The 25843-nt window shown below is 42.1% G+C and overlaps 1 protein-coding gene across 2 annotated transcripts in view; it reads right to left on the bottom strand.

Annotated features, from left to right (window-relative positions):
* The window catches only part of CCNYL1 (cyclin Y like 1), a 261805-nt gene extending 237200 nt beyond the window's left edge, over positions 1–24605 (bottom strand). The window contains exon 1 of one of the 2 annotated variants that reach the window (XM_029606368.1): positions 24173–24605. In XM_029606368.1, the coding sequence (XP_029462228.1) occupies positions 24173–24350 (178 nt within the window). In that variant the 5' untranslated portion in view covers positions 24351–24605. The remainder of the gene's footprint in view (positions 1–24172) is intronic. The other variant, XM_029606367.1, reaches the window with a different exon arrangement.
* Between the last annotated feature and the right edge of the window lie 1238 nt (positions 24606–25843).

Raw genomic sequence — 25843 nt, 5'->3', positions numbered from 1 at the left:
AAGCATTAAAATCAGTGATAAAAAATATTTTAAGACTCAAACTGCACTGTAGCTTGAGCTTTTTCAGGTTTTATTATAAGCTTACTTAGCTACTCAGAACTAGCAAGAGGAGCCCTTCCCTACATGGTACTCATTTGTGTATATTTAAAATCTATTACATGCTGCTTATATACAGCCCTAAGGAGCTCACAAATAAACACACACAAAATATCAAAATAAGTACCACACAAATGCATGATAAAACATCATACAAATAGCCAGTGTCAATCCAATCAACTCAAAGTAAAGTAAAAATATAGTAACTTAAAGCACACTAAACATTAAAAGCCAACTCAAATATGTAGGTTTTCAGAGCCTAAACTCTTTGATACAAGTTGCAAGAGACAATGCTACAGGAAGTGAGTTCCACAATATTGGAGCAACTGAAAATGTTTGGTCAACCGCACATTCCAAGAATTATAAGCTTCTTTGGGAGGATCTCCACATTCTCGGGCCGATACAGTAAAAACTCGCAATACAGGCCACTCTCCTGTGCGCGCAATACAGTATCTTAATTTATTTAAATTAGGCCCAGCGGTAAAAAGAGGCGCTAGGGACACTAGCGCGTCCCTAGCGCCTCTTGACGGAAGCGGCAGCTATCAGCAGGTTTGACAGCCGATGCTCAATTTTGCCTACGTCGGTTCTCGAGCCCGCTGACAGCCACGGGCTCGGAAACCGGACACCGGCAAAATGGAGCATCCGGTTTTCGACCAGACAGCCGCGGGCCCATTTTAAATTTTTTACCTTTTTTTTAAACTTTCGGGACCTCCGACTTAATATCGCCATGAAATTAAGTCGGAGTGTGCACAGAGAAATTAGCGCCTACCTTTGGGTTGTCGCTAATTTCTGAAAGCAAAGTGTGCAGCTTGGCTGCACACTTTGCTTTCTGAATACCTAATAGGGCCATCAACATGCATTTGCATGTTGCAGGGCTATTAGGTTCGGGGGGGGGAGGGGGGACGCGCGTTTTGACCGCGCAATTACCCCTTACTGAATAAGGGGTAAAGCTAGCGCGTCCAAATGCCGGCTAACAGTGCGCTCTGTCGGAGCGCACTGATAAGTACAGTGCGCTCCGACAGAGCGCACTGTACTTATCGGCCCGTCTATTAGGATTATATATATATATATATATATATATATATATATATACACGTAGCAACGAATTAGCCTAGAGAGTCACTCCCGAACAGCTTTTGTACAAGTACCGTGACCTTATACTACACTCAACCGAAAAAAATAAAGTCAGAAACCAGTACAAGTTAATCAATACAATATGTAGATTTGTGCATGTTCCTGCTACCAGTTCAGGTAAGAAAGCACAGCATGCATAATTAAGAGTAAAAACTGAAATGGTTCAAATTAGTGAACTGAATCACAAGCATGACAAAAAGGGCTGGCACCTCATCTCAAGAAGCCTCCCATTACTAAACAGAATATGCAAAAGTAACATGTGGAATATAACATTTTATACCTTGCTTTAAAATGATTCCTAGTTCTACCTTTGCATAACCTACTTGAAAGCTAACAAACTCTGAGAGGATAGGATTGTAATGTAGGAAGTCAGAATGCATTTTTTTTATTAAAGTTTTTTGTTTGTTTATTTTTTTTTATTTTTTTTTTTTTTTTAAAGAGAAATAAAGAGACCAGGGCACTCACTCAATCCAACTGGATGAGGGCTAAAGAGCTTTTGAGCATCAGGCCATTATGTTGACTGGGATTTTTGGTCTAGTAAATGGCAGCAATGTGAACAGAGATACTAAAGGGACAAATAAAGTGTGTCACCACTAGCCCAGAAACTGTTTCTCTGTACCCCTTTCCACCAAGCCATGTGTGCACTAGGGAGTACAAGAAGCAGCTGCAGGCAGTGGTGGCCCTGTGTCCCCTGAACTGCTGCTTCTTCCAAGTCAAGCTTGACAGCAGAAGAGGAAGAGCCACCAACCCAGGTCTACTCCCAAGAAAAGAAGAATGGGAATAGATCCAGGCCTAGCCCTGCAGGAGAGTAGAGGGGGGAATGAGCAGTAAAGTTATCACAGCAAAAGAAGTTTCATTATTAGAGAAGAGTTAGTCTGAAGATCTAAATCACTGGTCTTTCTGGAACTTAAGATTTTGGCCAGGCTTCTACATTTAAACAAAAATTTCAGCAGCTTTGGTGTATAGTTTGCTCTTTCTTAATTTAAGAAAACTTGTTGCCTTGTATACAGCAAAAGCAATTGATTTGACCATTCATTTCACAGTATGTCTTGGAAGACTAAAATGTATTTATTCCTATGGATTACAGTGTAGCCTATCATTTTATGTTTCAACTTTCATATGGAAAATGTCATCCTATTTTATTATATAGAAATATCCAAAGAAGGGGTGGCAAGAATGTACTCTTGGTTTCAAATGGTCTTATCTTCTGTTTGTGGTATCTTATCTCTCCCTATTCACCTGGTGGGAAAGGAATTCCCTCAACTTCCCCTGCACACATTAAACAAAGGTAGGCCAGCATAAAATTGTACTTCCCAAACCAATCATGCTAAAATCTAGTGAGACAATAAACAGCTTAATCACCCCGACTGACATTCTGAAGCAGACCATATTTAAATCTGAGTCATGAAACTCTCTCTGCTATTAGGAAAACTGGATTGGATTCCTTTCCTATTCAGGCATGTTGACAATGATAAGTAGCTGCACCACCCTTATTTCATCACCTACATATGAAGAAAAACTACTACATTCAGTTACAATGCCAATCAAACCACAAGAAAATGCATTTTGTGCACTAAAACAAACAACTTGTAAAAGAAATGATCACAGAGAGGGTGTTTAGAAGGGCCACACACTGCTCCAGAGCTCCAGTATGTATTACTGAGTTAAATTTTGTATGAAGTCATTTGCAGAACATTGTTCAACAATGGCACCAATGTAACTGAGAAAGCATTTTAGTATATTTAAAAGACAATGGAGGGTATCACAGTGTCAAGAAAAACGGAGATCTGCATTTACCAGATTACAGAACTTTCATTCCCTATTCCAGTTCAGATTAATGAACAAAGTTGAGCTCTTCCATTTTTTAATAAACTTACAAACCACCACACAATATTTATTAAGAAGTTAGTATGAGGCATCTCCAGCTCAAGAGGGGTGTTTCTCAAGTAGGAAAGCAGTTTAACTATGAAGCAACCAGTTCTCGCCTAAAATCTCAAATTGAAATCCAACCAGTCTGCACTATGGCTGGGAAATACCTGGGTACCAGTGCATCCAGGCATCTGCCTCAAGCAGAAACTAATCCAATATCAGGGATTCCAGGCCCAGAAGGCAAAACTACTTCCAATTCAGAAATCCAGCTTGGGCTGAGAAGCTACTACTGCTGCCAGGGGCCTGGCCCAAAAAACAGTCACCAGTGTTGAGATCTAGCCTAAACTGAGAAGCCACTGCTACAAGTATAGAGCCCAGGGCCATAGCTACCCTGTCCCAATGCTCTGTATTAGTGTGCCAGGAAGAAGGGGGAGGGGGGCGGGGGGGAGCGCGAGCGAGACACTGAAGGGAATGGAAGAAGCAGAAAGCGAAGATACCCCTTCCAGGCACTAAGGAAGATCAAAAACGCAAAATATAAAAAGAAAGAAAAGTTTATAAAAATTAAGACAAAAATGAAGAGCAATCCTCTTATCTTTTTAAAATGTTTGTCCACCCCCGGATTTTTGGATCAGAAGGGTGCAAGGACAAATCAGGTACAATCCCATTTTCTGGATCACAATAGTTATGATCCAAACATCAGTTCATTTAAAGTGTAAGATATATCCAGGGTAGAGTCTTGCTATTATAAAAGAATTAAGACTACCGTATGTAAATGAACACAGAAGAGCTACTGAATAGTACAATAAAAAATGACTACTAGCCACAAAGAAGTCTGACCACATGATTTAATCTAATCCAGTAACCCCACATACACTCTACACTCCTTAAAAGGACCAGAACATTTGGCATCTACCTTATCACATCCTAGCTGTATAATACTGCAGTTGCTGTCTTATAATTTTCATACTTTGAGCAAAACTGAAGAATTTCTTTCCTGTGTACCATCTATAAAAGGCTGATTAAGCACTGTATTAAAAGCTGCTGCACAGTGCAGTGTCACATTAAACTCTGAATGCTATGATTCCCTTTGTCAAATTAAACACTACTGAAATCAGATTTTCAGGGAGCTACCTAAAAAAAGGTCAGGTTTTCAAAAGCATTTCACAGCAAAAATAAGCATATTGTTAAATCATAGCCACCATATGCAAACTTTTATTCATGCATATCTAATTTTAGACTGACTGGTTTGTGCTTTCAAGGACTAATTTGGGATACTCTTGTATTAGCTGTCCAAAAAATAAATAAGAACCACACCTTCTCTCAGATTTTACTAATTTTATAACAGCCATAAAGAAAAAAAAATTAATACTAAGATTCACCAATAAAATTAGGGTTCCTCATACTAACACTTTTACAATAGATAGTGCACCACATGACATTTCACACTAGTTCAAATCTGTATACATTTTGTTCTGTTGACAAGCAGGGTTGAATTAGCCATCAAATGTGGATTACATCTGACGGCACCACATGGACCCTTCTCTCTAAGCTCACAGCTTTTGCGTAAAGCCACCCAGGATGCATAGCCTCTGCAAATCGGAGGCCTGAACTACCATGGTCCGTGCAGAAAGCAGCCTGCTTCAGAAACTTTTCAATCTTCCTATCCTGAGGGTCTATTTTCTACCAAAATGGTGGTTCTACGGGATACTGCCAATACCAGCACATCATCCCTCGAGATCCACAATAGCTTGTTCTTTTCCTCCGCAGGGAGAAGGTACAATTTTCACTTAGTCTTTGCTTCCTCCAAAATACACTCTCCCCCCCCCCCCCCCCCCCCCAAAAGAGTGTTCCATTCCACCAGCACCATCTGTTTTAGGGCTTCATGTAAGGGAAATGTTCTTGACGGCTTCCTTATTCCCTGAAGGCAGGATCACGTGTCTGAAATCTTCAAGGCTATCTGGATGCTAGGTAATGAGGGCTGAAAACTTTTTTTTTTTTTTTTTTTAAACACCCCTCACCATCAAGGAATTTTCCTCCTCTGACAATCACTGTCCCTCCTCCTGGAAGTTCAAAAGGCACACTAGGCTCCAATTCATCCACTGACCAAACCTCATCACCAGAGTCCAGCACAGCTGTAATAGCAAGTTGACGCATTGATTTTAAAACATCCCACAAGTATTAAGGGACCCCATCCTGGATTTAATAAGCCTAAAAAAGCAGCATGAACAAGAATCTGCTCCAGGAGAAATTAAAAATGAACTCCTTTCACACCATTCTCCCCTTCACCTAATTCCTTAATTTGAAGGACATGTATGCTCAATCCCCATCCATTCCTCCCACCGGCTTCATCTATGCTTTGTGGTGGACTCCTCACTACCAGTACAGAGTACTGGTAGTGAGGAGTCTGTTAATGCTACTGAGTCTGAAGCTACCAGTCTTCAAATGCTTAGCTATAGTAGCAACTCCCTTTCGGTGGCAAGGTATTCAGATCTTCCTGTACCTAGATAGTTGACTAGTGACAGATTTCTCAGGAAGGTGTTATCTCTCTGCAGCAATCAACTCAACTCCTACAGACATCAGAATTCCTGGTGAACTAAAAAACAAAGTTATTCTAATTCTCACCCAGAGAATCAAACTTCCAGGAGCATGGACAGACTCCCTACAAGAGAGGTTTCCTCCCATCAGAATCCTGGTATACCAACTGCTAAAAACGGATCAGACAGCAGCCGGGAAATTCTAGCCGTTCTAGGACACATGGCAGCTCCAGTGCATGTATTCACTAACTTGCCTTCATATACGTCTCCTACAGTGGGATCTTCGCATCCAATGGGACCAATTAACCCAACCCTTGACTTTAGGGGATGTCTCAAAGGAAAGGAAACAGGAACTTCAACACTATCGTTTAGGAAGGGGCATCATTTAATTTGTTCTCACCAAGTAGCACTGGCAACAGACACCTCCACAAGAGGAAGGGAGGCTCACACAGACTTCTCTTAAACTTGAGGGACTTGGTCATTAATAGAAAAAATTTCAGATCAACCTTCTAGAACTGTGAGCAATCAGATATGCTTTGATCTCTTTTCCTGTAGATGTGTGAAATCTCATTCAAAATTGACAGCCAAGCCATCATATTCTACATGAACAAACAAGGTGGTATAGGGTCATGGAGCTTTGCCAAGAAACAGTAAAAATATGAGAATGGGCATGGAAATATCAGTTGAAGCAACCTACTTTCCAGGTATTTCCAATACGTTCGCAGATTGTCTCAAGTATATCACACTCACCAAGAAGAGCCCTTGTAACGATAGACTGAACAGTGGCTGCAGTCAATGGGAGGACTTCCAGCAGTCTACTTATTCACACTGGAATAAAATAGAAAAGTGGAAAGATTTGGTCCACTCTTCTCAGCAAACTCTGGAATGCAGATCTCATGTTTGCTTTTTCACAGATTCTACTGACAGCCAGGAGGGTACAAAAAGTACTCAAGGACCAGGCCCACCAGATTTTTATTGCTCCAGCATGGCCCAGACAAGTGTCATTTACATACCTGGTACAGCTGTGTCCAGCAGTCCTCTGATCCATCTCAAGGCAGATATATACTTATTGATTCAAAAGCAGCAACATCTTTTATCCAAGTTTTCCCTATCTCCTCCTAACAGCATGGATGATGAACATTCGCTAACTGCCTAGTTTTCTTTAGCCAAAGAGGCTGAGGATACAGTAGTGTCTGCTAGGACACGGTCCACTAGAAGAGCTTACAGATTTAAATGGAAACTGTTCTCATCATAGAGAGACTCTTCCTTAGATCCATTCATATGTGAACCAGAAGAGCTAATTAAACTTTTTTCCTCAGGTCTTAGTACTTCAGAGTACATCTCAAAAGCTTATTTTCAATTTCCACTCATCCAGGGGTATTAAAGTTCATGAAATATTTATGGCATACTAAATCTCCAGTTGTCAAACCTCCTGTTCCATAGGACCTGAATGCAGTTCTGACACAACAAATGAAACTACCATTTGAAACACTGGAATCAGCCTCCCCCAAAATGTATCACATGGAAAGAAGTATTCCTAGTTGCAATATGTAAGCTCCAGGCTTATTCATTGCTCTCCTTATATGCAATTCTTCCACAATAGGTGGTGCTTCTCATGCACCCAAAGTTTCTATCAAAAGGTGAAAAATCCTCTCTTTCCTTAAGTAGTAAAAGAGCCTTTGTTTCTTACAGGAAAAGAGTTCAGCCACATTGTCGTGCCTCATCGTTACTAGTCTCTTATAATCCTAATTAAGTGGGCATAGCAGTAGCCAAACGAACACTGTCCAACTGACTAGCAAGTTGTATTGCTATGCCCTAGTAAGCATCCAGATCAAACTATCAAGGATCATCACGTGAGAGCATAGCTGCATCAGTGGTTCATATGAGAGCAGTAACGATTGAAGACATCTGCAAAGCAGTAATTTGGTCCTTTGTACTTTTTTTTTTTTAATTTATGTAACTTTATTACAAATTTCCAAGACAATATTCTTGATCAGAAAAAGAATAGAAGAAAAGTAAAGAAAAATACTTCTCTCATTAAAGTGGGAATTACATACTTCTTCAATTCTACTAGTCCACAATATGTAGAATCCAATTAGCAAACCATTAATAAAGAAACTATCAAAATAAGTTACAGGAAAAACAGCCATCCAGAGAGTACCTCTTACTTATTAGGGCACTCACCGCCCTAGAGAAAGAGCAAAAACTAAGAATTCAAACCACATTACGCTACACAGTTATTTTGTCACTTAAGAAAAACGTCAGCTGAGGAGGTGGGAAAAAAAGAAAAACCAAAACACACACATATGGCCCTTATATTTTACAATGCATTTACAGGGGAATTTCAGGACAAACAAAGCCACTATCTGAAGAACTCTGGGTCTTAATAAAAGAAACTGTTGTCTCCTCTTCTGTGTTTGTTTGGTCACATCAGGATAAATTCTGACTTTAAATTCAAGAAATCTTCATTTCGATGTTTAAAGAATAGTCTCAGAACCCAGTCCCAGTCTGATTCAAATGTAAAAGTTACCAACATTGTGGCAGCTTGCATCATTTCACTATATAATGTTTCTAATAAACTGGGATATATCCAGGTTCGAGATTAGATGATCCATCTCTTGAGCTCCATTCTGTTTAACTTGTAATTCTTCCTTCTTAATCTGAGGTAAGTATTACGCTTTAGATAGAGATGGTATGGCCTGCTCTGGGACTAAGGATCTCAGTGAGATATCTTTTAAACATATCCTTCGGAAGTATATGGGAAAGCTTGGGAAAATTAATGAGATGCAAGTTTCTTCCTCTTATTATGTTCTCCAGATTTTCAACTTTAATATATAACTGATCATTTTCTTTTATTATAGCATCCTGACTATGTTTCCATTTAATTACTTCTTGTTTCATTTCTCCAATTTCTATTAAACTGGGATATTGTAAGTTAGAGAACTCTGTCCTCAATATTAATTTTTTCCACTATTTTGTTTAGCTGTGTTGTCATAGCATTTCCAAGTTAACAATAGCTTCTCAGATCGAATCCAGACTAATTAAAGTTGGTCTTACCAGAGTAGGGACTTCTATCTTAGTTAATGGGCTCGATATCGTAGTTATTTGCTCTTGTTGTTTCTGATTTCCTCCTTCAGCCGGTGAGCCAGCCTTACCGGGGCCTTCTCAGACATCTCCTCCAGGTTCTACCGTGTACTCCGTCTTTGGCCTTCGCCGTCAGAGACCGGGGTGATTTGAAGGCCACCGGGTTAGCCCTGAAGATCGGGGACAATGATGTTGAAAGGTCTGGAGGGGACCAGGAAAAATCTCCTCCATAGATACCACCTCCGACCTCACCCTCTGCATGTGGGCGTCACCAGTCCTCGCCTTCGCCCAACGCTTTCGGGCTGTATGCGGCATTCGGCAAATTGTAACCGGGGTAATCCAATTCTCAGGAAAAAAAAAATAAGAAACACTGCGGCAACCACTAGCTGCTTGTCGGCACCCTCTTGGCACATCTTTACATTCCATTACTACTTGGGCAATACTTCAAAGGACTAACAGTAGATCTGGACAAGCAGTTTTGCGTAAACCTGTTTGCCCAGTAGCCTACTCTCCAGTGGGGTCCGGGTTGCTTTTTCAGCAACTACTCCACTGGAAACCTCAGCTTGGGACTGCCTACATATGGCTAATTCAGCCCTGCTTTGTTCAACCAAAAAAGCAAGTTTGCTTACCATAAAACAGTGTTCTCCATAGATCGCAAGTGAATTAGCCATGCTAAATGTCCACCTGCAACCCTGGAGAGTTGACTACTTAGCTACATTGAACTCTAAAATCAACTGAGGGGGTTCATGAGGCATGGCCAAATGGCAGAGCAAAAAGAACAGTTTAAAAAGAAGGTCCATTTGATGCCGAATGACGCCACTGTGTGTCAAGACTAATTTTCATCCTACTATCTATGGAGAACACCATTTACAGTAAGCAAACTTGCTTAAGTGACTTTAATACTGTATTTGCTATTTCTAGTTGATTATACCAGATACAATCCTGCTTAACCCACTTGATCATCGGCATAACCCCAGAACAGGAAGTTTGGAAGTGAAGTTTTGACATTTTATAGCATATTTGCCTTTGAGAATATTGAGGCAAAACTGCTAACTTGCTAGACAGCAAATACAAATCGGCACTGGATGTGCAACTGGTGTAGTGCTGTAGTTTTCATATCAAGGCTCAGGACCCTCCTAGCCAGTCTGATTTTCAGGGCATTTGAGGGTAGAAATTTAACACAAAAACAAACAAAAAAACCCAAACTTAGGCACAGACATCTTTATGGTTTTTTCATTTTTAGTTTAGTTTTCTATTTGCTTTTTTTTTCCTCTTCACCCATTTCTTTCTGCATTTGTACTGTACTCACTCCTAGCCCAAGCTCAACTATCACTTCCAGCTCCTGGCCCAGCCTGGGGGGGGGGGGGGGTGTTTGGTCCCAAGGGCTGGAAAACATGATAAAACCTTCACTGCTCCTCCTCACCACAGTTGCCGATGTCTTTTCCAGCCTGAACTTCTGCTTCTTCTTGCTCCAGCTATTGATGCATCTTTCCTGTCTGCATCTACAGCTGCTCCTGCCCCCAGCTTCAAGCTCAATTTAGGTGCCTGGATTATAATTCACAATATACACATAAAATATGTTCCAAGTACCAAGCTAATGCTATAAAAACATCTTATGCATAGGCATTAGTGATGGCCTGAAAACCAGACTGTCTAGGAGGGCCCCCAGGACTTTTGGCACAAGCCAAAAATATAAAATTTGTGAAATATGTATTTAGTTAAAGGCCACTTGGCACAGATTTTTAGGTTCAGTCTGCTCTATTTGATTTGAAGACCAGATTAGATGTGATTTTACCTGATAGTTTTTGTTTTCCTTAGTGTAGACAGATGGTCTCTGGACCAGTGGGTTATGTACGTCTGCCAGCAGATTGAGACTGAGTAAGCCGACATCACAGTATATAACCCTGCAGTTACCCCAGCCTGCCAGTATTCTCTTCAAAAACAACTGTGAACAGACTAGCAAAAAACTTGATTAAAAAACAGTCAACCATTACAGTACTCAACCAACAGGAAACATTGAGGTACATTCATTACCAGAGTTCAATCTAGGGACTAGATGAACACTTACCATAAACCCCTGGAACACATAGCCCCACAGGAGGATCATTAAACCAACCATGTGGCAGCCAAGGGCAGGAAGCCGAGTCTGTCTATACTAAGGAAAACAAATGTATTAAGTAAGTAGTAACTTCTCCTTTCCTAGTGTGTAGACAAATGGACTCAGGACCAGTGAGATCTCCCCAAGCTACTCCCAACTAGGCTGGGATGCTGCCCGCAATCCAGTCAACACCACATGTGCTAATTCTGCATTCTCCCAGGCCTGCACATTCAGATAATGCCTGAAAAAAAGGTGTGCAAGGAGTACCTTGTCGCAGCTTGGCAAATGTTGACAGGAGACAATAACCTAACCTCCACCCATGACACTGTCTTGAGACCTAGTGGAATGAGTCCTAACCTGAGTAGGCAACGGCTTTTCAGCCTCCAGATATGCAGATGTGACTACCTCCTTAATCCAGCGAGCTATTGTAGCCTGAGAAGCTGGTTCATCCTGCTTCCTTCAACCATGAAGGACAAACAGGCGGTCATCAGTCTTTCAGAAAGGTTTAGAAACCTCCAGATACCGCACGACATGTCTCGACATCTAAACGACACAACAGGCGATACTCTCTCACATCTTTTCCCTTATCAAATGACGGAAAAGAAATGGACTGATTCAAGTAAAAATCCAAGACCATTTTAGGAAAGAAAGAGGGAACAGTATGCAGCTGTATCGCTCCTGGAAGAAACCGCTCCCGGCAAAGCAAGGCCTGCAGCTTGGAAATTAGACACGAAGAACATATCACCACCAGAAACACCTTTTTCAAGGTCAGTAGATGCAAGGAAAAGCTATGCCACTGTTGAAACAGAGGACCCACCAAGAATCCCAACACCAGGTTAAGACTCCACAAGGAACCAGTAACCACAAGGAAGGACGAAGATGATGCATTCTCTTCAAGAAACGAGCCACATCAGGATGAGACGATAAGGATTCACCATTGCTGCTCTTGCCTGTTTCAGAGGCCAGGTCAATCTGTACCTTCAAAAAAAAAAAAATTAAGGGCCAAAACCTTATTCAACTCATCCTGCAAAAATTCCAAAATGAGTGGGATCTTCACAAAAAAAAGAACTCGATCCTCACAACACTCACCAAACCCACATAGGTTAATAAAGTGGAGAAAAGTTTGAGCTCGTAGCAAGATGGCAACCACCACATAAGAATAACCACACTTCAACAAGTGCCATACCTTAAGACAAAATTGAATTGTATCTTTGTGAAAGACATGCCCCCTGCTGAAACAGATTCTTGTATGGCACAAGACAAAGGGAGTCTCTACCATGAGTTCACAGATCCACATACCATGATTTTCTGAGCCAAATCTGGTGCCACCAGGAGCACCATCCCCATGTGGCCTTCAATCCTGCTCAACAGGTGCCACAGTGGAAAGGCATACAGCAGCTTGTCTTTCGGCCAGGCTTGTATGAGAGCATCAATACTCAAGGACTTAGAATTTCTCCTGCGACTGAAGAAGCGAGGAATCTTCGCATTACGAGAAGTCACCAACAGGATGTCACCCCAGTGATCCAACAACATCCATTCTCCAAGAGCCAGAGTCTCCCATCTGAGAGTCTGCTCTTACGTTGTCTTTTCCTGCAATGTGAGAGGCCGAGATCACCTGGAAATGCCCTTCCACCCATTCCATAAGTTGGTTTATTTACAGTGACACTTGCTGGCTCTTAGTTCCTCCTTGCCAAAATGATGTAAGCCACTATCATTGTGTTGTTAGACATTATTTGGACCGCTTGATCCTGCAGTCTGGGTAGCATGTTTGCAGTTCAGCAACAGACTACCCATGCTTCCAGGCGATTTGATGTTCCAGAGAGACTCTTGTGTGTTCCAGCACTGTTAGTTCCTGACAGTGCACTCCCCAACTCTGGAGGAGACTTGCATCTGTCACTAGTATCAACCAGTCTGGCAATGTCAGGGAAACTCCCGCTCTCAGATGAACCTCCTGCAACCACCACTGCAAGTGAGAGCAGATTTCCATTGGCAAGTGGAGCCAAACCGAATAGTCCTGTGACTGTGGGTTCCAATAAGACAGCAGGGAGTGCTGAAGAGGACTCATATGCGCTCCTGCCCACGGCACCACTTCCAGGGTTGCCACCAAACAAACAGAGTACCTGAAGACAGAACCACAGTCAGGAGTATACTGTTCACCAAAAGATGCACCTGTGACAATGGCAGAATCCACGCTTCTGGCAGGAAAATTCTGCCCTGCCTCATGTCGATCCGATCACCCAGCTACTCCGACTAAGAAGGCTGAAGACTGCTCTTGGCTAGGTTCACTATCCAACCAAGCTCTTGCAACAAAGATCACCTTGTGGGTCACTAGGAAGAACTCTTCCAGAGACTTGGCTCGAATCAGCCACTCATCCAAATATGGGTGTACTAGGATCCCATCCTCTTTCAACTCTACTGCTATCACCACCATAACCTTGAAAAGTTCTGGGAGCGGTGGCTAGACCAAAAGGCATCGCCCAAAACTGATAACAGCACCTCAGCACCGCAAAAGGCAGAAAACATTGGTGCTCAGCCTCAGACATTCCCAACTGAATGGACATTATCACCAAGCACAAGGTTTCCATGCAAAAAAGAGTCACCTGCAAATGACGATTGACTCCTTTAAGATCCAGGATTGGACAAAAAGAGCCTCCTTCTTGGGCATAATAAAATTAATGGAATATCGCCCCATACTTTCCTGAGGCATAGGCAATGGTACCACAGCCCACAGACTGAGAAGCCTTGACAAGGGAGATTCCACTGCCTGCTTCTTCTGCAGGGAATGGCAAGGAGACACCATGAACAAGTCCCAAGGAACATTGCAAAATTCCAACACATATCCTTCTTGTATCACCTCCAGGACCCTCTGATTTGATGCGACTGTGACCCACCTCTGATAAACGAGACATCCCCCTATCGCTTGTCTCTGGGGGTGGGTCCGCAAGCCTTCATTGTGAGGCTCGGGAGGATTCACCACCTGAGCCTGCACCTCTTGTGGTGTCTGGGACAAAAGGACTGAAACCTGCCAAAAGGTCAAGTTCTCTGAAAGGTTGACCCACTGTAGGGACAAAACTGCTTGGAACCCTTAAGATGACCCCTCATACCAAAGGGGTGCTACAACTGCTTCTTATCCTCTGGCAACTGAGGAACCAAGGATTCGCCCCACTTAGTGGCCAGTTTCTCCAACTTGCTCCCAAACAAGAGGAAACCTTTAAAGGACAACTTCATAAGATTAGCTTTGGAGGTTGCATCGGCCAACCAATTACGCAGCCATAATGGACTTCTGGCTGCTATTACTGAAGCGAATCCCCTAGCCGAGATACGGACCAAATCGCAGCCTGCATCTACTAAAAAGGCAGCGGGTTGCATAATTGCTCTGGAGTTCACCCAAGAATCATCTACCTCCTGAGAGGGAAGCAGACAAGAGTGAGCCACTAGGGCACAACAGGAAGCTATCTGTAATGTCATTGCCACTGCTTCAAATGCTTGTTTGAGAATGGCCTCAATTCTCCTATCATGCACATCCCTCAAGGCTCCTCCTCCCTCTAGGGGAATAGTCATCCACTTCGAGACGCACTAGACATCTACTTTTGGAAAAATGCAAATGCTCTCTCACCGCTGGATCCGGGAGCTACAGAGGCCTTCCAACGTCCAACCCCCTTTAAAATCTGCCTCCGGAGATCCCATTCAAAATCAATCAATTCTTAAATGGCTTCCATAACAAGGAAAAAAAAAAAAAAAAAAAAAAGATACATGAGGCTTTACACGAAGAAAACAAAATAGGATTCTTCTTTGCCTCTGACATGGAATTGGCCCCAGGTACTCCCAGCATCTTCAAGGTCTGGGAAATCAGGGCCAGTAGTTCATCTCTATGAAAGAACCGTAACATGGTCCGATACAGTTTGGGGGAAGGGGGAATTTCCCTATCTTCCAGGGAGTCAGGATATGCCACTATCAATGCTATCCGGGTTCCTGTCAGGAATACTCGCAGCAAACAGAGGTATGCTTTGGTGCTTAAACCTAGAACTGAACGAGGGAGGGGCTACCGGCTAAGGATCCAACCTGACAGGATTGGTCAAAGGTGAGGCCTGTGTCTGAAGAAAGGATTGCAATCCTTGGGGGGGGGGGGGGGGGGGTGAAAATGGGGACACTTTACCCAAGAAAAGGCAGAAGGATCCTGGCCAAAACCAGAAGGTACTGGAGCAGGGTCCACTGAGCTGCCATCTCCTGCAGAGGAACCAGTCAAGGGAGTTCCAAGGTCTGGCGTACCTCCAGACAAATCCTTAGCCAGACCATCATCAGGCTGGGAAGAACCAGTCTTAGCAAAATCAGGGGAAGACAATTCTCCCCGAGCCTCTAAGTAGCACCGACATGTTAGAAAGCACTCCAGGCTGAGATGCACAGAATAATACAAGCCAATATAGAGAGAACGACACTTAGGTTTCTTGTTCACTGGCACCATTAGTTCAGACGAATGAGAATGAGTGTCCAGCCGGCTCGCACTGAAAAATTTCAAGCGCACAAATTTTATGCACACAAGGAACCCCAAGATTAAGCACTGCAAAAAACAAACACAAACAGTGCACCAAAATCTGGGCGCACCACCGATATCCTTACAAAAATTATATATATATGAACAGAGCGCACAATTCATACACAGAGCCGGACCCACTACACACACCAACGTTCCTGCAGAGAGCAATCAAAACACACACAGTGACTACAGTGTGGCTGTGTACACAACAGTCTGCAGGACACAGAAAATTAGAGAGATCTTTCCAAACAGAATGGGATTTGGAATAAGGAAAGACTGAATTTGAAAAGAAGCTTGCTGTGAAAGCAAAAGCTCAAAAACAAGACACCCATCACATTTTTTTTCAGGTACATTCAAAGCAAAAAGTCTACAAGGGAGTCATTTGGACCATTAGATGATCAAAGGGTAAAGGGGGTACTAAAGAAGGACAAGGCCAGAATGAAGAGATTAAATTAATTTTTCACTTTTGTCTTTTCTGAAGATGTAAGGCTGCCAAAAGTGATATTTAAAAGGTGATAATTCAGAGGAACTGAAAGATATCAGTGAACCTGGAAAATATAAATAGGTAGACTGAAACTAAAAAAATAGCAAGTCAACTGGACCAGATGGTATATATCCCAGAGCTCTAAAACTGAAAATTGCAGACTTATTAGTTATCTGTAAACTATTAAAATAAACTATGGTACCTTAATGTTGCCAACATAATGCCAGTTTTTAAAAATGGTTCCAGGGGTGATCCAATAAGCTACAGACCAGTGAGCCCGATGTCAGTGCCAGGAAAAATGGTTGAAAATATTATAAAGAATAAAAGTTAATGAATATATGTAAATTTAATGCAACAAAGCTAACATGACTTTAGCCAAGGAAGTCTTACCTCACCATCTGCTACATCTTTTCAAGGTGTGAAAAAACATGATAATGCAACTGGATTTTCAGGAAGCATTTGACAAAATACCCCATGAGGACGTTAAAAAGTCATGGGATAGGAGGCACTGTTCTGTTGTGAATTGAGAACTGGTTAAAAGATAGAACACGGAGTAGTGCTAAATGGTCAATTTTTTCCACTGGAGAAAGGTGAGAAGTGGCATGCTGCAGGGATCTGTACTGCAACCACTGCTTTTTTTACATATTTATAAATGTTTTAGAGATGGGAACAAATGAGGTGATTAAATGTACTGATAGAACGTATTCAAAGTTTTTAATAACAGGATTGTGAGAAATTGCAAGAGGACCTTAAAAGACTGGGCATACAAATGGTCATGTACTTTGACCTGAATTGGCCAGTGTTGGAAACAGGATACTGGGCTTCATCGACCTTAAGATATGCCATACTGGGTCAGACCTATGTTCTTATGATGCATTACAAAGAATTGCATCAGAGGCTGCTCTTCCAGTACCATAGACCCAAGGTTAATCAGTTTCACATTTACAAAACACAGATCTGGCAGAACACACTTATATAAGCAGAAGCATGAAATCTTTATTCCATCCCTATGACACACATCTTCTGAGATGTATAAAAGGTAAGTCACTGATGTTTATCAGATAAATGAATTTAAGCAGAATGTGAAGAATCTCGGACATTGGTTGCTCATCCAGCTAGAGACAGCTTGTTTGAACTTCCCACATCTATCCATCAGCAGAACACTGCAGTGGTGACAGGTTTTAAAGCAAGAACTATTTGTGCTCCTTAATTACTGCTGAAAATCTGTGCCCACACTCTTCCTCTATTTTCACACTCTTAGAGCACTGCAGTAAAATATATATTTTTTCAGAACCTCAGAATTTACTAATGCAACATTTAACCGTGAATCGGGACAAGGTGGTATGTTGGAACACTAAAAGTGGGTTGTGAGATAAAGCACAATTAGGAATATATGGTGTGAAAACTTTAGGAATTTTCTTGACCATCAGGCAAGTCCCTACAACAAGGAGTCCCAACCATTTGGGGAGCAAGAACCCCTTTTCAACCTCCAAAAGGTTTACAACACACACCCCCCCCCCCCCCCGTGCATCTAATTTTTACGTGCAATTAAATGCCATATGGAAAACTGATTAACATAATATCCTCTACCGAATCATTTGTAATATTAAATAAGGAATGGTTTCTGATATGCAGTGTGCTCTCCCTTCTACTACTCCTCACCTCTACCATAGTCTTCCCTCTTGCTCTACTTCCCTCCACCTACAGACTCAGTTCCTGAGTGCTCTTCCTCCCCAATAGCAAGAGAATGGTAATGAGGACACTGCACAGCCTTCACTGTGCAATGATTGCAACTTGTGCTTCCTGGATAGCTTAGGGAAACCTGCAAGAAGCAACAGTTGCAACTCTAAAGGGGATACAAAGGAATTTTTTTTGGGGGGGGGGGGGTTCATATGGGAACATGATCTGCTTTGAGTAAAAGTACATAAAAGTCACTGTTGGGCAGACTGCCTTCTTGACTGCTCGCCCTCCTGCCCTGTTTTATCTTCCCCATGACCCCCTTTGGCCTCTTCTTGTCTTTTCTCCTGTCTCTATCCTCTTCCCCTCTCCCCATCCCAAGTGTTCTTTAATTTATGGAAATTACCCACCTTTTTTGAAAAAGAAAAAATTCACCCAAGGCAGGGTACAACATATTCAAAAGTTAACATACAATTTGAAGGAGACTTTAGTAAGGAATAAAATTTGATATCCATCAATGACAGGAGAAAACTTAAGTAAAATGTAGAACGGGACTAAACTTGAAAAGTCAACAGGACTAAACACAACACATTTTAAAATCAACACAGGATCAATTAGGTAGGACTACAAACATCTTGGCGCAACAACAGGTTGTAAGAGCATTTTCAAGGCACAGTAAAACTATGTTGCAGCATCACTTTTAAGGCAATCATAAGATGCAAAGCAGTTTATAGCACTGCAAGGGCTTTCACTCCTCTGGTCTCCCTCTTGCCTTCCTCTGACCCCCTTTCTCTGCATCTTTCCAAGTGCTGATCCTAATATAGCCCTTTTCCTCCTGCCCTCTGACCCCCACCATGGCCTCCCTCAATGCAGCCTTTTTCCCCCCATCAGGCCAGCCAGAACATGTGTAGCAGTGGCCTGATATGCTCTTCAGCGTCAACACGCTGCTTGCTACTGCCTCTGGTGAGGAGCAGCAGCTGTTGAGGGAGCTGGTGGAAGCACATTTCCCCGCCTACTCAGCACAGCTTCAGACTTCTTGTGGTGGCAATCAGCCGCAATCTTCTCTGCTTCCTCTCATGTGACAGTATGGCCATCTTGAAGAAACAAACAAACAATCTTCCTCTCCTTGAACTGGAATCAGGCAATGGGATTTGGCAGCTGGAGCCTTAGACCAGAGCTCCTCAGAGGTGAGGGCAGCACAATCTATTTCTCAGTAGTTGCACTTTGGTTGCCTCGCGTCTCACAGACCCTAGGTTGGAAACCACTGCCCTAAAGTAATATTTCAGCTCGTCTCACTCCAGCAGCAACACACACAGAACTGCCTGCAGGATAATGAGTTTATAAACTAAACTAAACCAGACCATTTCAACCATCAATGCAAATCAAAACCATGCGTTGCCTTACAATAAATAAATGCAACACATCACTGTCCTCGATCTATTCTCTCACTCCACACAATATAAAATGATATTTAGTGTAAAACTAGGCAAATCTCCATTGCTTGTTTTAGCTCAGAAATTCCTTGGATGGCTAAAATTGGTATTCCAGATGTAATGTGCACAGGAAATGAAACACTTCACCATTTATCATCTAAAAGCAAAATATTACCCTTGTTCTGGCAATTAGAATCATTGTGGGATTCCCCTCCCTACACGGTAAAAAAAAAAGTATAAGGTATGGTAAATAAATGAACACTGATATTGCTCCACAGTCATCAATAAATGTCATGGTAAAGTTGAATAAAACTGATAGTGAACCAGTGCTTCCTAGTTGTGGCAATGTTCAGATTTATGGCAAGGAAAGATGTACCTTACAAAACTGGAAGAAAAGAACCAGCAGGAAACCACATTACCTCCAGGTACATTAATCTGGGTGCCCCCAATTCTGTCTCTGTAGCATAAATAGTAGCCATTTGAACCTTTAGGGAGTTGAGGGCCAGCCCTTTGACCGAGCCCAATTGCAGAAAGTCTAAAATTTATAATATACCAGCCTTCCACAGGGAAACTCCCCATTTGTCACAAAAATCCTCACACATGCTAATGATGTCAAAATCTTTCCAGCATAGTTGAGATCAAGGCTGGGGAAGTAACCTCACTTAAGCAAGGGCCAGGCTGTCCTCCCTCTTCCCACCCACAGAGCCTGGTACTCACCACCTCCAGGCTCTTGCTGCTGCCTTAGGCCCAACTTCCTTTAAAAAAAAAAACCAAAAAAACAACCCACCTTTGTTATTCCCCCAGCAGCCTACAAAGAGAAAGGAAGAGGGCAAGGAAAGAGGAAAGCAATTAAAAAAAAAATTAAATTAAAAAAACCTTTTTGGGGGGGGCCCTTACTCTCCGGTTCCTTTTCAGACCAGGGAACTCTTCCCCAGGGAATCCCCAGACCTCTCAGGGAACCAGAAGTGCTTCCACTGGCTTTTGACCCAGGAGCACAAAGAGCTCAACCAGGCCGGGGCCAAACCTAGGCTCTAGGGCAGTAGTTCCCAAATCTGTCCTACAGGACCCCAGCCAGTCAGACTTTCAAAATATTCGCAATGAATATGAACGAGATAAATTTGCCTCCGCGGCATGCAAATTCTCTCAAATGCATATTATTTGTGTATATCCTGAAAACCTGGCTGGCTGAGGGTCCCTCAGGACAGGTTTGGGAACCTCTGCTCTAGAAGCAAACATCCTCATATGTCTGCAGTTTCCAGAGACTACTGGCATTGGCTAGGACCACACCCCTTATAGCAAGAGAGTGAGATCATGAAAGAGGTGTGCCCTTTGTCAGCTGTGTGTGAGGAAAATCCCATTCTTAAAAACTGGTCATATTCCAAATTGAGAAAAAAAGTTGTTAATGGAGAACCGCAAGGAGCAGTACTAGGACCTGTGCTGTATAACATTCGTAAATGATCTGGAAAAGGGAATGATGAGTGACGTGATCAAATTTGCACGTGACAAAATTATTCAAATCTGTTAAAACAGCAGTAGATTGCAACGAAATGCAGAAGAACTTTGTGAGACTAGGAGACTGGGCAACCAAATGGTGGATAAAATTTAATATGGAAAAGTGCAAAGTAATGCACATAGGGGAAATTATTAGGAAGGGAATGGTGAATAAAACGGAAAATGTCATAATGCCTTGAATACTGTGTACAATTCTGGTTGCCGCATCTCAAAAAAAGATATAATTGCGTTGGAGAAGGTACAGAGAAGGGCAACCAAAATGATAAGGGGAATGGAAGAGCTCCCCTATGAGGAAAGGCTGAAAAGGTTAGGGCTGTTCAGCTTGGAGAAGAGATGGTTGAGGGGGGATATGATAAAGGTCTTGAATGAGTAGATGTGAATCGGTTATTTACTCTTTCAGATAATAGAAAGACTAGGGGGCACTCCATGAAGTTAGCATGTGGCACATTTAAAACTAATCGGAGAAAGTTCTTTTTTACTCAACACACAATTAAATTCTGGAATTTGTTGCCAGAGGATGTGGTTAGTGCAGTTAGTATAGCTGTGTTTAAAAAAAGGATTGGATAAGTCCATTACCTGCTATTAATTAAGTTGACTTAGAAAATAGCCACTGCTATTACTATCAACAGTAATATGAAATAGACTTAGTTTTTGGGTATTTCCCAGGTTCTTATGGCCTGGATTGGCCACTGTTGGAAGGAAACAGGATGCTGGGCTTGATGGACCCTTGGTCTGACCCAGTATGGCATGTTCTTATGTTCTTCTTATTGGTTTAGAACATTTAAGGTACTTAGACATCTCTTGTTATCTTAACTAGATAGCAATAAGAACTTGTACTACAAAATGCAGGAGGGGTATGTCTATAATGGACAAAACAGGTGCACTGGTCAACATATTTAAAATGTAATCATATTTGGAGAATAATTTTATACTAAGAAATGACACTTACTTAACCAGAAGAGTAGGTGATCCCATGCTGTGACCTCACTTAAGTTTAACCAAAATTTTAGTGAGGCTGATATTACTGCCAGAAGCATGATTACTGTCTAAATAACCAAGTACTGACCTGAAGCATGGTATACCTCAAGATAAGTAGTGTGAGAATAACTGAATAAAAGGTAAACACTTCTTAAGAATAAAAAAAAAAATGAAGGGGTTGGCCTAGCAGCTCGGTGCTATTGTGGAGAAGCTGGGTCAGGTCTTAATTCCTTGGGCAGGCCACTGCTGGGGAGAGGGTCCCAATCATTATCTAACAGTAACATCTAGTAGCTGGATTTAGGTTCCATGGTTGCAGGCTCCAGAAAGAGCCCTGATGCATAACCCCTGGCCAAGAACCAGAGCTGTTATGACTGGTTTAGGTGAAAAGGAGATATAAAATAGGACAAAGTGTCCCCAGGTAGTTGCAAATAAAAAGTTCATATAGTGTCAGATTCCAGCTGAAAGAGGCAGGACGCCTCTTCCCCAACCAAAAAAAAAACCCACACCCCCCAAACACAGAATGGCTACCCAGGAATAATACAAAACATGTGAAGTCAACAGGCAAGTTGATATGCTGAAAAACATATGGAATACCATTGCTTTAAAATATAAGTGCAGGACCTGAGAAATCTTCCAAACCAGTATATTCCCCTAATTTAGTACCAACATACCATCCATCTCTTCTGCAAAATCAGAGCCCTTAGAACTGTGACTGTTCCTTCACATTTTGCAAGAAATTAAAAGGCCTATGTTTGCCCAGGCAATCATTTAATTTGCTATATTAATTTTATTTTCATATTTCTATGTATTTATTCTTATGTATCTGTATTTATACTGTACTCCAACAAGGACAGACTATAAATGTTTTAAAATAAGACACAAGTAAGAATGACCTGAACATCAGTGCACATTTTCTTTACTCGGGCTCTAAAAATAAATAAATAAATAAATAAATAGATGTAACTCCTGAGATAAGCTAATATATGAGGAGTTAAAAAAAAAAAAAAAAAGTGGTGCACTAACCTGAAACTGTGCACACAATATTTTCTGCACAAAACATGTTTTCTGTGCAGATGTCACAAATACAGGACCCACAAATCCCCAAATAGGGGCCCCCAGAAACTTTACTCCACCTCTGACAGCTTCCAGAATTAAGAAAACATGAGTTAAGTATTCATGCCTATTGGGTCATAACAGCTAACATCTTGATGAATATGAGATTTGCAAAAAGCAGCACTAATTTGTGCATATATATTTACTCAGATTTGTGTACATATCTTTTGTGCACTAAACTCCTTATTGAACTGGAAGTATAGTTGTGCACACAACACCTAACATATTACATTAGCTTATCATTTAGTTCAATCCAGTTCAGCAGTGCTATAATTCAAAAGGTGATGACAATCTATAAATCTGTTTCCAGGATACTTGTCCAAGCTAGAGAAGTTGATTCAGAACTTACATGAGATGGGAATACATTTCATTTGATCATTACATACTAGTGCTGTAGCCATTAACACTAAGAGTATGCTTAAAGAGCTTGGGAGCAACTGAAGTTCATTTGGCCTGGACATTTCAAGCATTACCAGTCGGTTTCTCTCCCATCTGCCCATTTATTCTACATGATGGATTTTCTTTAATATAAATTGAGAGAATCTGTATACTGCATATTTCTTATTTATTTGGATTTGTAAGATATTTGGTCTGACATGGCATATTCAACTATCTCCTGTAAACCGAGACCCCAATTCATGTTGTCACAGCTCTGAATTTTGCAAAACTAAAGCCTAATTCATTAAATTTCAAAAACAACATTAGGTGTATGCAGAAGAGTTATTTCCACCAGTTATAGCCAGTCTTAAGTAATCTGATAGTTAGCCATTTCTGTGGCTCTGGAATTTTGCAGAATTGGAAACTGTGCAATTACTAGTTATTTGCTCATTAAGGTAATAAGTAACCGGTTAGCTTGCCTAGAAAATAAAAATAATCTGGACCAAAATAAAGAGACAAAGTTCTTCATAAAAAGAGGCAAATTTCAAGAAATTCACACTAGTTTTGTACTTTTTCAAAAGACTTTTACTACAGAACAGGGCAAATATTCCTTTCCATACTCACTGAAATTCCTCCATGAGAGGCTTCATTACAACAACAAAAAAGTCTCCGCAAAAATAAAGAGAAAAACAATCTTGAATATCTGATTACTCTTAAATTACATTTACAAGAAAGTCTACTGTAATTACTTTAAAAAGAATACAACACTAGTTACTGTAATTACTATAACCGTCTTCCTGTCTACAACTAATAAATGACCCTCACGTGTGACATACAGATATTATAAAAAAAAAAAAAAGGTACTCAAAAAATCTCAAACATGTTCAAAGGGACATATTAACCACGTCTCCAACTCTTCCCTTTCATAGCATTCTCCCTTCAAGTGGTGCCCCAGAAAGTTGGGGGGGCTTAGGATACAGGAAAAGAATGCATTCGACTACAGTAGGCAACAAGACAGGATCACGGGTGCCCGGTTTTGGAGGCGGATTGAGAAAAGATCGAGATGGGGCCAACCTTGGGGGAAAGGGGGCGGGGGGGGGGGGGAGGGAAGAAAGAGGACACACCGAGATGTAAACATACCCTGCCTAGGTGGGAAACAAGGGGCGCCACAATTTATCAGACCCAAAGAGAGGATAGGAAGCTCTCACCAGCCCCTATATTCCCGGTCCCCGCCCCACCTCTCCTTACCATCCGGGAACTCCCGGTCGCTGATGTGCTGTAAGTGCGATCCGCCGTCAGTCTCGGCCAGCTCCAACTCCGTCTCGTAGGCGTCCGCCACTGCCGTCTGCCGTTCGGCTGCCCCACGGGCTCGGCTCAGCTTCGGGCTGGCGCCCGGAGACACGCAACAGGTCACCGTATTCCCCATGCCGGGAGGAAGGGTCGGGGAAGGGACAACGCCGCCGCCGGCACCACCGCTCTACCCTCCAACAATGGCGCTGGTCGGCATCAGCAGACTCGAGGCTACGAGGCCGCCATCGCGGCCGCTCTGCGCTAGCTGAGGTAGCAAGAAGCCAGCTACCAAAACCGGCTCGCGCTTACCTCTCGGTTTCCGGCTGGCGGAGTGCTTTCATTTCATTTACAGAGGCGGGCGCGTGGCTGCACGTGCGTGCGTGCGTGCGCACGTACCCGCGGGTTGAGCTAAGCGTTCCGGCGGCGCATGCGCGGCCCTCTGCCTGAGAGGCCAGTGCTAATTGTTTGGCTGCCCTGTGCTGCCCCCCACACCCACACTTTTCATTCAGTCTCTGGAGCTTGCCAAAAAAAGCCCACCTCCTTCCAGCGACCTAAACTTTAAAACTGTCACCCCTCTACCCTCCAGGTCTTCACCCCCTCCCCTGCACTCATTTCTGGTGCAAGAGTATTAGGTGCCCCAGGTAAATGTTATACCCTTATTGCTCTGACTCCTGCTTTCTCCTTGTACACAGTTAAAAAGAACATTCAAAATACAGTCTTCAGAGGTGTAAAAAAAAAAAAATCACAAGTAGTTGCATGCATTTCTATGGTGCCAACCAGAAAACCCTACAAAAGTGGACACGTGGAACCCATATGGTATTAGGGCTACTGTGATGCATGTTAGGTGTGGGCTTGACCCTCAAAAAGCCATGAGTAAATTACAATTAAAATATAATAAACCTACCACCCTAAAACAGCACTAGCTGCCAGCACTTTAAAAAGTAACAACCCTACCTATGAAAAGGCAACACTGCAAATATTACACCAGGCCTTAAAACAGCAATAGACCTCCTATTAAGAAAACAGAAGAAACCAAGCTGTCATAGATTCCTACACGCTAGCAGAATACTTCTCCTCGATCGCACATGCAGAACACAGGCAGACCCCCACCAAATACAGAATAAACAGACCATAAAGTATAAACAGAAACATGCAGGCTAAAACTGAATAGGAATGCCACAAGAAGTCAGACTCTGCAGTGCAACAGTGGAAAAACAGAAACCACCACCAGTCCTCAGACATTAAACAATAAAATCAAGAAATATAATAAAATACATTAATCCTAATAGTATAAACATACTAATAAAAATAATATTTCAAAACAGCTGGTGAATGGAGGAAAGAGACTACAAGGCCTTCATATTAGTCAAGTATGTATATCTCAATAGGAGTACCATCTAATAGCTCAAGGTGAGGTGTTGGTGGTGGTTTAGAGTTTAGGGGCCAGTTTCTCATGTAGAGTGAGATATACAAACAGCACAGTACACCTTGGTGAAATTTTGACATCATTCAGAGTGAGGAAAATTCTTAAATTTTGTACTGTGTTGTATCGCCCTAGCTTGATGGTACCCTGTTATAGAATCCATCCACCAACACCTCACCTCGAGCTATTAGATGGCCCTCCTATTG

This window comes from Rhinatrema bivittatum, chromosome 6 (assembly GCF_901001135.1).
Source record: "Rhinatrema bivittatum chromosome 6, aRhiBiv1.1, whole genome shotgun sequence".
Taxonomy (NCBI): Eukaryota; Metazoa; Chordata; class Amphibia; order Gymnophiona; family Rhinatrematidae; genus Rhinatrema; species Rhinatrema bivittatum.
This window is presented reverse-complemented; position numbering and strand designations above follow the sequence as displayed.